Source organism: Scophthalmus maximus, chromosome 12 (assembly GCF_022379125.1).
Source record: "Scophthalmus maximus strain ysfricsl-2021 chromosome 12, ASM2237912v1, whole genome shotgun sequence".
In the NCBI taxonomy this organism is placed as follows: domain Eukaryota; kingdom Metazoa; phylum Chordata; class Actinopteri; order Pleuronectiformes; family Scophthalmidae; genus Scophthalmus; species Scophthalmus maximus.
This window is the reverse complement of record NC_061526.1, coordinates 14,979,604-14,993,596: the sequence shown is the minus strand read 5'-3', so window position 1 is coordinate 14,993,596 and position 13,993 is coordinate 14,979,604. Positions and strand designations below refer to the sequence as shown.

At 44.5% G+C, this 13,993-nt stretch overlaps 1 protein-coding gene across 5 annotated transcripts in view; it reads left to right on the top strand.

Annotated features, from left to right (window-relative positions):
* Nucleotides 1-13,993, top strand: part of tbc1d22a (TBC1 domain family, member 22a) — a 95,155-nt gene that overhangs the window by 67,986 nt on the left and 13,176 nt on the right. For all 5 annotated transcript variants that reach the window (XM_035646976.2, XM_035647003.2, XM_035646986.2 and 2 more), the window contains one exon: nucleotides 8,583-8,678. In XM_035646976.2, coding sequence (XP_035502869.1) covers nucleotides 8,583-8,678 — 96 coding nt within the window. The remainder of the gene's footprint in view (nucleotides 1-8,582; nucleotides 8,679-13,993) is intronic.

The window sequence follows — 13,993 nt, the reverse complement described above, 5'->3', positions numbered from 1 at the left end:
GACTAGTTAATTCAGAAATGAAACACAGATGTCAGTAGCTTCTTTTCTTTCATGCACGGAACAAAGGTTTCAGCTGTTATAACCCTATGGCTTAATTTTTCTTTTTATGGCTGTTGCTTTATTTTTTCTGACCGTGTGTATGAGAGAGAGAGAAAGTGTCAAAGTAAAGCCTATTATTGTGTTGACCTAGATGTGTAATCGAGAGAGCGCAAGAGCAGGATCTTAATCCAATTCAAGCAAATCTGGACCAGTTCAATCTGCTGCCCTCTCACATTTACACATTGTTTAAAAGAGGCCCACCTACATCTATATCAGATTATTAACCCCAGTCGGCAGTTGTCAATAACTCGTAGCGTTTGCTATCGATTCAACGGGGTGTGATCATACGCCGGGACGTGTGTGTGTGTGTGTGGGTTGTGCAGGGTGCGAGCTGAGCACACATAATGGATTTTCCAGCTGATGCAGAGGTTGAGAGTGTAAAACACTCGATCTCATCAGAGTGTGTGATTAGACAAGGGGAGCGGAGAGAAGAAGAAGAACGGAGGATGTGTAACGTAGGGATTCAAATAAACTTCTCCATATCGGTGGGACACTCACCGGCGCCATGTGGTTGCACAAACATATGTAGTGTCTGTCATCTTGACAACGGCGCCTGCAGCTGTTCTCAGCGTCCCTCAGCATCACCAGGTGGCTTTTTAATCACTTAAAGAAACTTTTAAATTGTTCTTTTGCAAACTGTCAAAGCTGTCAATAGATTTCATACAAGTGGAGCTTTTCAGCGTTTTCTTTTACTTAAATCTAACTTGTCGCTCCCGGTAAAAACTTGTCTTCCCAGTGACGTTAAGCTGCTCGGTCAGCTACAGCGCAGTGCCCACGAACGCGGGCAGCATGAAAACCATAATTGATCACATTTTGAACTCAAACTGGGTGGTTACTGGGACACACAAACACACACACATACTAGCTGACCCAGCAATGCCCTGTACCTGACCCAGCTCTACAGTATAATCTTCTCCTATTATGCATGATGACTGCATGGCGTCCGTGGTAACAAGCAGTTCTTTTTCATCATGCATCATCAGTTCGGAGCTCGGCGAACGATCTTAATCATCGTCCTACCGAAGCAGAAAGAAGGAGTGAAAACGCAGCGAGACATATACGAAGGGAACAGCATCGAAAGTCGCTTGTGTCCCAAAGAAAAATGCACAACACCTTTTCCTGACATTTAGTCACAGTCGATGTGTCTTTTTCCTGAACATAATTTACACCTTGACATCAGCGCAGCCAGCGTTGATGTATGAGTTCACACCACACGGGTGTCCTCGGTTTAAGTTGTATTTGCTTTGCGATTTTGAGCAGTTTTGCCGATTTAGAGACAAACAGGCTCCTTGTCAAGACACTTATTGGGGATTATCTCACACGATATCCTGATGACAATAACTATACAAACGCAAAGCAACTATCGGCGATGTCAATTTGACACAGACACATCATCATAGGGATCATGTGATTTGAAATCATGCCGTGTATCAACTGCGTGATGGGTAGCGTTGTTGCTTTACACCAGACGGACCTTGTCCAGTTTACATGTTCCTCTGTGGATTTCCTGCCACAATGACCCGGAAACTATTGATATGACTGTAACCAAGAATCACAGTGTGAAAGGATAACGCGACAGACCACACTTGTTCGCGCTAGGTGCACCTCAAGTCTGAAAAGAAAAAAAGAGAGAGACCCGAGGAATGAATGATTAACCGTTGTGTTGTTTCTTTGTCGTGACTTGACAGCAACCCAGCTGCACATTGTACTTGTAATCCATCCTCTGAATATTTGATGTTTTACAACGCTGTTTGGATCCCGTCCTCGGCACGCGGCCAACACACGCGCCGTACGGACAACACACAAACACGCACGTACACCTTCTTTTTTTGTTGTTGGACAGTCTATGTCGTGAGCTCTACACCCTGATCGGGGGAATTAGGCAGTTTCCGCTCATGAAGCTTTAAGTGGAGCTGACAGCAAGACACAAAGCTGCTCCTGTCGGTTCCTCTCTGCTGTCTGCTGTTGTCCTCTTGGAAACTTTTACTGTAAATGTCATTCTTTCACTTTCCTCCCACTTGTTTATCGTCTCTTCTCGACTCATGCCAGAAACACTCCCCTACCCTTCCTTTACCCACATGTCCTTCTGTCCACAACAGACAACCAGGGTCATTTGGGGGTTAGGCTTTGTCCCACTAAAGGACCCATAGCATGTGATTTCCACCACGCGGCATCCTTGTGTGTACATGAGTGCTTTCCTACTCTTACCCCTGATTTCCACCGGATGCGGAACGGCTGCGAAACGGCGACGGAGCCGATAGGTGTCAATTAAAGTCAATGTGTGTATTTCCACTGACTCCGCACGGCTCCGTCACAGCTCCGACGCTCCGCAGCCCTCCGGAGCAGATACGCAGGGCTTCTATTTTTGCCGGACGCAGGAGCACACACGCTGCAATTCAGCGCAAAACAGGTCGTGCGGGACAGGAAGTCGAGCACAGAAACAAAAATAAAACATACTTTAACTGTCAAAATAAAATACACCGTGCTCACGGCGGATCATATTCCCCTGCGCTACACCTTGAAAACGTCATAATGGGCGGAGACAGCCCTGAAGTCAACAGGTCAGAGGTTTTCAGCGACCAGTTCACCCCGTTGACACCATGGATGAGGAGATGCTGATTATTCAAGTCCAAAATCACCAAATCACTTATGATGGAAATAACTTGTTGGTTTGTGATTCTCTTTATAGAAACTACACCCTGTTATATCGCGCGATCATACGTGAATTTGCGAGATCTCGTGGGTCCTCGTGACGTCATGGCCGCACCGCAGCGCACCACTGTGGCGGAGGCGGTGGGGATTGGCGGACGGCGAAACACGCAACCGACACGCTGCGCCACCGCTTCGCAGCCGTTCCGCATCCAGTGGAAATCCAGGATTAATCTTTAGGCGTAGTGCACTGCTCGCTCAGCGCTCAAGGATTCACAGATAATGCTCGGTTAGTTTTGTAAGCATTGTGTCCCTTCTACCTGCCGACTTATCCTGCACGGATGTTTCCGTCCCTCGCAGGTGAATCGTTTGTTCTGCAGACTGTTTTTCTTCTCTCTACGTGATCCGAGTACGCATTATGTGTTCATGTCCGAACAACCTCCATTTCCTCCTTCTGCAGATTATTTCCCCTTTTTTTGACAGAGTCCTTAACGCACAGGCCGATAATGAACAGAAAGACCTTGCCCTTTGCGACAGAGTGTGTGTGTGTGTGTGTGTGTGTGTGTGTGTGTGTGTGTGCGTGCGTGTGTGTGTGTGTGTGTGTGCGTGTGCGTGTTTCAAGGGGGATTTTAACCTGAGTGTTGTAATGTCTCTGCTATGGTCGTCTCTCTGCGGCGCGGCCATCTGTTCAGTAGCCCGATCCAGCACTAGACGGCTTTTGCTCCTTGTCGATAGATCTGTCATATTCTATCGCTCTGTCTTTCCACCTCCCGTCTCTTTTTTTATATTTGGGTTTGTTTGTTGTTTTTTGGTCTATTTTGCCCCTCAGTGTAGTCCCCCCCCCCCCCTCCTCCTTGTTCCCTCTTCTGGACGTTTTCGCTTTTTGTCACTATTTCATTAAAAGGAAGAGAGGGAGCAGCACTGACAGAGAGGAGGGATGATTCACATCACACATACCCTCACCTCCCCTCCCCTGTAGACAGACAGACAGACGGGCAGACAGACAGGGACCAAATTATCTCTGTTGCATGGAGCATGAAATTAGCAAGTAGCTCAGTGTGGCAGCATAAGCATGACTGTTAAAGGGATACTGTGACATTTTCAGCTTCTTTGACATGGCTCTCTTTCCATGCGAGTGGTTGAATTTCCCCGAGCAGGGAACTGTTTAGCGCCGTCAGCCACCGTGTTCTAAAGACAAAGAAACAACAACGTGTCAGATGCGATCGTATGTTTCAACCCCATGTGGGGCAGTTTTGTAATTTACTGCAGCGGGGGTAAGAAGATCTGCTCGGAAATTACGGAGCACAAAGACTGTCGCAGTCGCTGAAGTTCCATGTTCTACAGCTCTTAGCTTAACCAGCGGTAGAAAGTAACACACCTTACAGTGCCTCATTCAACCCTTCATATCGTTTAGCTCACTCACAAAGTTGTGCCGAAGTCAATTATCTGACAATGCAAGGGTTACATGAATATCAATATAGCGCCACCTGAATAAAAGAGAGACTGCATGACCGTCCCAGAGGGAAGTGGCCTTCCGCACTTTTCCTGCCACTCTTTTCCATCTATAGTAATGGTTGTCCCTGTAGTCACGCCAATACAATAAGACAGGCCTCTGTAGGCAGGACCCTGGCCTTACACACACACACACACACACACACACACACACACACACACACACACACACACACACACACTGAGTCTTACCATCTTCTCTTAGCCTCAGTCACGATCCCACTGGCGTGAGCGTTTCATTTCTTCTTCTTCTATCATTCCCTAATTGTCTCCCTGACACAATCGCAGCTTGACACAAGCAGCGCTACCATTTATGGTTTTTTAGTGTTCATTTACACGTACGTCCTGTATATTCTCACTATGACGTACTGTACATGTACACTCACCCATACTTCACTGCCCTTATTTCAATGCTTTTGTTCAGGTTCAGGATTGTGTTCAGCTTTTACTGTTATTTAAACATGCATACTTAACATAGCCATTTCGCACGAGTCAATTCAAGACAATAAGTAGGGGCAAAGCACAAAATATTAATGAAGACTCCAACTCAAAACTAACATGTTCAAATGACTAACCCTAACCCTATTTCAAGGGGTCAGTGTGAGCCATAGACCTTTTATGCGGACAGACGAAGCGTCTCCACTTTCAAGCTCTAATAAACTGGATTTGGAAGCTGCCATCCCACATATTGACATAATTCGGAGCCGGAGTCTGGGTTCGACTAATCGCGAGTCAGTCTCAGCTGTCAATCGTGTAAAACTCACTGGAAAATTGAACGCTCGGACATACATCAGTGTGATGAAGAACAACCTAAAATAGGAAAATAATAATTATTATTATTATAAGTCCTAGACTAGTTTAGTCCACTAACATGGAGGTGGCTGGGTTCATGGTCAATACTGCAGCCAGCCACCAGGCAGCGATCCAGATGTTTTGGCTTCACTTTTACAGAGCGGTCACATCTCCTCTCTTTATTTACAGTCTATGGTTTGTGAGCACATTAGCAGAAACAACTATATATATTTCATTGTATTTTCCCCTCTTGTAGTAAACCTGACTGGTGCTCGAGGGAATTTTTGGCTAAACAGTTTTAAAAGATGCACGATTAAAGTCATCAGCGATGAGGAAAATGATTTGGGGCTGTGCTGCTTCATGACCACAGATGCCTCGAACTGTTCTTTCAGGTAGACTGCTACAGTGAGCTTAACTTAGTCATAAAATCCACCGTTGCAGAACAGTGTACCCACGCAACTTCAGCTTTTGTAGCACCGTTCCTTGTCGATACAAACGAGCCCTGAGTCTTACTGACCGTGACGGTCCTGCGTCTCTGCCGTGTAGAAGATGCTCTTTGTTTGTTTTGTTTGTGAGAGGCATCTGGGTCTGCACCGCACGCACCACCATGGCAAACACATTCCTCATTCATCATCCACATAAACAGCGAGTCTAGCCTAAAGCAAGACGCCACATCGAAGGACAACAAAAAAAAAGAAAACTGTGCTGAAGTTTTCTATTTAGGACCATTTGTCAAAAAAATCTTTTCCCTCTTTGAGCCTCCTGCTGTCATTTTCAAATGGTCATGACCTACTACTATTCATCAGTCTCTTCTTTTCAGTCAAAATATGCGGTCCTCGCCGTGGTGTTTAAATTTCTCCTGCACTATCGCAGCACCAAGGGTTGAACTGTGCACAACAATGCTCGTCCAACTTGTGTTGGTCGATTGCTACCAGAGTCCTGTTCATATACATAAAATATGAAAAGAGCTCTAACAGTACCCACTCGAGTGCCAGCGGTTCGTCATATTCTATCCGCGTAACGGTTGCATCACTTTAAATCTTCCTCGTTTGTCATCTTGCATCACCCTGCTGCACCATCACCTTTTCATCTCGTCTGCGTTCGGTTCGTCCCACATCAGGCCGGTTTGTTTTGGACGGGGGGAGACTAGTCAGACAGCCAGCGCAGCACTTTGAAGACGCCGTGACATTCTCTGCTCCATCTCACTCCGCATTTATTCCTTTGTTCACCTTTAGCCTCCTAACCTAACCGTCTTTCTCGCACTCCCCTTCACTTCTTCCCCCCTCCCTGTACCCCATCACCCCCTTTTTCTCCCCCCCAATGCTCTTCCCACTCTCTCCCTTCTTTGATCTGCAGCAGTTGTCAGTCAGAGTCCCGTCTGTCTCGGCCAATATGGCTGCCCTGACACATTTAGTTGTAGTGAGGTTTTTCCTATTTTCCTAAAGAACTTTTTTCCTTTTCTCCTGCCATCTTTCAGCTGCCAGCCACAGAGCGAGTCGTTCAGTATGTACCGTCATTAGTTAGGCCCCCACTCCCTTCGCAGCTGATGGGAGTCGATAGATTTCAAGTTAATGGCGGATCGCCACGGAAATGATTGGTGGCAAATCAAAAATATCAAATATCGAGCGCTTGTTAACACAAGTGGTGTTTAATAAAGAGGAATCACTTTGCGGTGTGTGAAACATCCCTCACCGTCATATTGATGAGAGAGTGAGAGGAGAGGGTGTTGAATGAGGGAGGGGGAGGCGAGCGTGGACGGAGGGGCGATCAAGAAAAAGAGAGGGAGGGGCCCGAAAGAGAAATACTTTCACACTCCCTGAAAGTTCACCGACGCCCTCACCCAAGAACGAACACACACACACACACACACACACACACACACACACACACACACACACACACACTCAGTAGAAAGGAAATTAAAACTTTCCAAATCTTTGGGGACTGATAAACATTGTGCTCCCGTGTGCCACTAATACACTCACTCATCTGTGTGTGTGTGTGTGTGCGTGTGTGTGTGTGTTTGTGTGTGTGTGTGTTTGTGTGTGTGTGTGTGTGTGTGTGTGTGTGTGTGTGTGTGTGTGTGTGTGCATGCTTGTGTTTGTGCTTGTGCTTGCTTGCTTCAGTTGTTTGGATTAGAGCTGCAAGGTTAGACCAACAAGCTAGTCACCTGCCAGTTTACAACCCGCATCACGCTACGCTTCGCTGTTCACAAACGACAGTCCTTTTTTTTTCTCCTCTCATCACACTCTATGCTCTCTCTCTTTCACTCACACACACACTCTCAGTTGGAAAATTCGGAAAATTGTGTTAGCTAAGTGGGAGGTAAAGTGAGGCGTCGAGAGGATCAATCCGTCTCGAAAATCCCAAACACAAGAGAAACAACGTTGTTGTTGAAATACAGGAGTTTTTATGTATTTATTTCATTTTAATTTAACATGACACATAACATAATTTCTCTGTTACAATCAGTCCGGCCACTATTAATCCGTGTTTCCGTGACAATTCAGTTGTCTCAGCAGAAAGGCCGTTTCTGTTCATTCCTGCGGAGTTGATGAGTGTGGTGATTAAACAGCAGCACTTGAAGTCGGTTACAGTACAAATAAGTAATGAAGAAAAGGCTACATGTACACCCTCCGTCTGACTGGGATCCTGTAAATTAGAGCACAAATGCGCTCAACCCGGTTGGATTACCGGAAACATGTGCCTAGCCTCGGGCTCTTTGTTTATTAACCTGTGCCAGGGACACAGCACCGTATGTCGCAGAATTAAAAGGCATTTGTTTGCGAGTCTGTTTCCTAAAGCCCCGAATGACAACTGGGTTTGTGAAATTTGAATGCAGCATATTATCAAAGTAGACATCAGAGAGCACACGCGTGGAAAAGTTCATGAATTCGAGCTGTTGCTAAAGAGCGTGAGTGCATTTATGTGTGTCTGTGTGTGTGTGTGTGTGTGTGTGTGTGTGTGTGTGTGTTTTCTCCGCTCGTACATCTGGGGTGGGCGCGTGTGCAACTCCACGCTGTGATTCCATGAATTTTAAGCCGAAGTAACACGTGGGGAACTAAACCCCCCCGACGAGCACGCCAGAGTGCATTCAGGAAATGTCACCTTTTAAGATTTTAGCACTTTGGATATTGTCTCCCACCTTTTATGGGAGCATGTACTAATTCACTTGCATTCAAATGCCCTGGCAATTATCCACTGGAGTAGAAAAAAGATCTTTTGTCTTTCCCTCCCTGTAATTCTCCTGTTCATTGCTGAGTCATAAAAAAAGAGAAGTGAGCCACCAAATGTTACGAGGGGCTTTATAATAATAATGATAAAAAGCTGTGGATTTGTACCTTTCGTAGTCTCTGTTGCCTTGCAAATGTAAATTGGATTTTGACAGAAAAATGTGTTGAATTCTTTTTCTGTTTTTTTGGGGTCCGAGCAGCTGTCGTATCGGCGTCCAGCTGGGATGGACATATCATTTGTTTCATGCCAGTGTCTTGTCGAACTCGCCGTTAATCTCTCTCTCTCTCTCTCACCAGGCTGAACCAGAGGGCTTCTCCCACTTCCACCTGTACGTGTGCGCTGCCTTCCTGGTGCGGTGGAGGAAAGAGATTCTCGAGGAGAGGGATTTTCAGGTAATGTGCTCACGGGACACAGGGGGCGCCGTAAACCTGCGTCTTTCTCGTTAGAAGCAAGACAGGTTCGCATGCACATGTAGAATGAAGATTCACATGGAGTCGTACACGCTGTGTTTTTTCACTCTGATGGTGTTATACTGTTCATACCACATTTATGTAAATGAAGGATCGGGTTGTGCTGGTCGACGTTGTGCGGGTCGTGTAGAGGGAAAAGCCACATAAAACAGTCCGGTCCAGACTGCTGTTGTCGTCGAGCCACTCGTGGCCTACATCCCTCTCCATTACCTCCCCGGCCATTAACTGCGAGGTTCAAAAGTCGTTGTGAGTGCATTAGTAGATGACAGTCGACAGCTGCCAGAAGGTGACTTTGGTTGCCAGCTCACCGGGGGACCTGGCTTCTTAACAGTAGCAACACAGCCGAATATCATCACATACAAACATAATCGCTGCTCTTTGGCTGCTGACTCTCCTCCTCTCTCTCCTCCTCTCTTTTTTATATTTTTTTCACTTCAGTGAGCACAGTTATTCAGTCATCTGTTCTTCTGTTCTTTCTTCTTAACTTTCCCTCGTTCCTTTTTTACATATCATATCCTAATCTTTGTTTTTTCATTGCTTTACTTTGCATCTCATTTGCCGCGCCCCGTACATTGTGCGGTCGCACATTTGTTATGTTTTAAAAGCACCCACTGACTCTGTATCGTCTTCACTGTCGCACACACAATTTAGGCAAAAAACCCCCCCCAAATTTAGGAGCATTTTTCTCCATGTACTTTCACCTACTGGCTGACTTGCCACACAGACTACAAAGTGTTGCGCCACGGGCAAAGTATCCATCCCTGTGAAGATGAGAGGAAAAGAGGGGGTGTAGGGAGAAGACGATCAGGGTGGTAATGAGAGGGTAGCAAGATGGGGTAGAATTAAGAACAGATTAAACTTAAGAGCAACAGAGAATATTTCAGTTGTTCTTTTTCCTGTAATGCTCTTCCCCATTCGACAGATTATTATTCTGAGCAATGTTAAAGATGTTGGAATAAATATGACTAATGAAACATAATGGAGGCTTAAGGCAACGGGAACCCTTCAGAATGGACGCCACAAACAAAAGACAGGTTTCCAGATGTGGTTGTTTGCTGAGATTGTCCAGAGAACATTTGTTATTTTACATCATTTAAATGTAGGTCTCATTAAAAAAAAAAGAGAGAGAAAGAACTTATACTAACATTTACATTAAGTAAAAATCAGTTTTTTCAAGCTTGGATCATATAGTTCCTTGTGAACTTTGCCCTTGTGCTTGGTTTTATTCATTGGAATCCCTGCCGGGGTATGTTTTCCTTAGAATGATTCCTCCGACGGCTTCAGAGTTCCTGCAGATCTCAGTTTTACCGTTATGTACCTCAGGTGGTTATTTTAAAGCGAAGAGGGATGGAAACCAACGTAATTACAGCGAATGCAAAGTGGTGGCGTCGGGTAAAATTGCATAACGTTGCAGACATCGACATTCAAGCCCTCAGCTCCGTTTTTCTATTCTCCGGCTCCCGCTGTGGAACAATTCCGACAAAGTCTTCAAAAGCAGCTCCAGTCAGAGGGTTATGGCTCTAAAGGAGCTGTGTTTAAGATGGAGGCCAGCTGATTAAAGAGGATTCACCCACTGACTGAGACACCGGAGGCTGTCAAGAGTTTGAAGATGAGACATCAACGGACTAATCTGTTCTTACTTTCATACTACTTCTTAGCCTCTCCCACCATTTCCACTTTACTCTCTCAAGTTGAAGCTCAAATAAGATGAATTCCATTTCAGATTGAATTTAAGGATCAGTGGATTTCCGCAGTATTTTGAGCCTTGCACAGAGAAACCCTTGTGAACATTTGTGTGGTTAAGGTGAGTTCACTCTCACATTGTAATGGTTTTGGGGGAAAAAAATTATAATAATCTGTGCATTAATGGAAATTTTCATCATCCGAACGAGACTAGGCAGGCTTACCGAGAGCAGATAGAGCTCGAGGGGAGGTCAGCGATGGCAGGCTGTAAAATAATAATCAATTTCGGGAAGCTTCTAAACACAATCAACTATAAGACAGCTGGGTCAGCTTCATTTTTTACATGATCAGAATGTGTGAACCCACAAGTATGAGACAGGCCTTTGACTGTACATCATATTGTTGTGAAAAAAACAACTCTTTAATCTCTGCAGTTATAATCTCCTCCCCGGGGTGGGGGGCTCTTTTAGGAAAGGCTTGACAACTTTAAAAATGGATTGTCATGTCATTTGGTACAGACATTCACCTTATTACTCTGATGATAACCTGACTTTTCATGTTGTGCCAGTGGGAGGTCAGAAATCGTCCTTTACCCAGTGAAGTATCTCAACAACTATTAGGCAGACGTAACATTTTTTTTTTACGGACATTTGTGTTTCACAGATGATCTGTTTGGCTTTTTTCTGATCTGTAGCCACCACGAGCAGCACATTTATGATTTAGAATGAAATGTCTCGACAGCTATTTGATGGTAATGAAATGTGGTACACACATTCATGTCGTCCCCGGGATGAACCGGAAAAAACCTCACTGGTAAACCGCCTGACTGATGCGAGGGCATTAGCATTTTGACGTTAGCATTTAGCTCAAAGCGCTACTGTGAGTTCAGAGCTGTCAGCAAAGGTTTCTTTCGATTTTTTTGGGGGGTCTTTTTTTCCTGCCGTTTGACAAATAATTGAAAAACCATAAGTCCACTGTGGATATCTTCACCATGTTCTCAGGCACACACCCCAAAGTCCATTCAAACTTTTTCTACAGAAGTAGCTCTGGAATCCAGACTCCTAAATGAAGAAAGCCCAGGAGTGCATACTCCTCACGGAAACTGCAAGAAAACTCTCCCTGCTGTAGTGAAAGGCTTTTTAGATGCCATGAATTTCTAAATAGTGGCCTCGACTGCAGAGAAAAACAGGAGACAGGCCTTTATTTCTAAATATTTGATCAGATTTTAGTAAAACGTATCTGACCCTGTTTTAATATTCAGTTGAGGCTATTGGATGGAAACACACACACACGCACACACACAAACACACTCACACATGCGCTCACTCTCAACAGCGCACACACATGCTCATAAAGAGACACAGCCAAATGTCATCCTGGCATTTATCCCCCTGACTGGGACACAGCAAATGAGCTCTCATCGCCTATTTGTTCACGTCTTCCTGGGAAGTCCGTTGTCCGTACTTAATGGAACACAGATGTCCCGCGCGTTCCACCACACAGCACACAGGGTCGTGTCTTTCTGAGCAAATCGCCGTCAAATTGATCCACCAAATATCATACAATTCGCTAAATAGTTCCCTGCCGCTGATTAGTGTCGGCGGGGGGGAGAAGAGAATTCCTTCTCTTCTCAGCTTTAGTGGTTTAATTCCAAGAGATTTCTGCTTGTGATCCTCTGAGCCTCGAAGTTCAAACGTGGGCCTGCCAGGTTCTTAAGGGCTCGTTGAACAGCTCTTATCTCCACACGCTTACCCAGCAACCCTTGTGGCATCGCTCTCCTCTCATGTCCGCCTTTCTTTCTTTCTCTCTCTGTCTCTCTCTGTGGCTCTGTCGCTCCGTTTCATGTTGCTAATTCCCAGCCGCTTTTGTTTTTTGCCACATTTTTTTATTTCTCATTTATTTCATTTTTTATGTCAACAGTTGGATTGCTCTTGTCCAATTTTTTTTTTTTTTACAAATATTCATGGTCTAACCCCATTGGACTCTTTTTCTTGTAGCACCACAATTTGTGTGTGTAATATAAAGGGAGCATATTATATTCCGGTCACAAAAGTAAAGTTGCAACAAATAATTAATTCATCCGTTAGAACATTTATTGGCAACAATTTTTGATAATTCTAACAATTTAATCAGAAATACGTTTTAAAGATAAAGCTTCACAAATGCGCTGGACTGAAATATAGTTATATAATAAAAGGCCTCTTTCACTATCTTGTGATATTTTGTAGACAAACAACAGACACACAAACAACACATGCTCCTACCATTGTGATAAAGGTTCCAAGCCTATTCTCATCAATCCAGTCATTATTAAACGCAATTACGACTCCAATTTCTTCAGGCCTGGAGGCCAACAAGCCTTGTAATAACAGCTAGTTAGCCTAGTTTAACAATAATAGCTTGTTGTTTTGCTTCATTGCTAAATCATTGCTTTGATTGATTTTTCTTTTCCTTTCCATTCAGTTTGGAACTTGTTTAACCCTTGTGTTTATAATTTAAATAATCACTTTAAACATATTTTGTCATACAGTACATTTCATTACGTCTTAAACTCATTGAGACACTAGACTGAAAAGTTACAGGTTAAACTCACAAATGCAAACAAGAGTTTGAAAATAAGGCTTTCCTTTCGAGGTCAAATTAATCCCCACAACCCCTCCAGATCTACTCAGTCAACGCAGTGTAACCATCCACTGTTAAAAAAAGTGGGAAGTAATTTCCTTCGCTCTCAAATGTAGAATGTGAGGAGCAGCGGCGTATGACAAACTGCTGGCGAGTTACATGCTTGGGGTCTTGAGAGGTTACTCAAATGATTGTTTCCCCTTTAATAGTTAATTAAAAAGTGCATGCGGAATGTAATTTAAAAAAGGATAATTCATGCATTGATATCAAACATAGTTAGGAGAGAGTAACCGCAATCTCCTCCCCTGGTCGTGGGATTGGATTGGTTAAGCTGCTAAATGAAAAAGCAGGAGGTGTATGGCACTCCCCAAGCAATCTGCCTTCCACCGTTCCACTTCAACTGGCACACTACTGCTAACTGCTAGCCTGGACTGCAAGGATAAGTTAGCACTCACACAAACACACACACACACACACACACACACACACACACACACACACACACACACACACACACACACACACACACACACACACACACACACACACACACACACACACACACACACACACACACACACACACACACACACACACACACACACACACTCACACACTTTCACGCACTTCCTGTCACTCAAAGCCTGGCACGACAACATAAACATGCACAAAAACAATTCTCTCTCACACTGTAAGGTTTTATTCACACATATATGCATCACCTGGCACACATTCACTTTCAAACACAAATACACGCACACACACCCTAATCTGCGAGCGATATTATGCAGGTACGTGTTTGCACTGCTGTTTTTTAGGGAATGCCAGCACAATCAGCACCACTTCCATTAGTCTTTACTACCTGCAGACACCAAGAGAACTACCACAGAACTGACTCTATAAATGACATGCCTTTGCACTTTTTGAGTCCA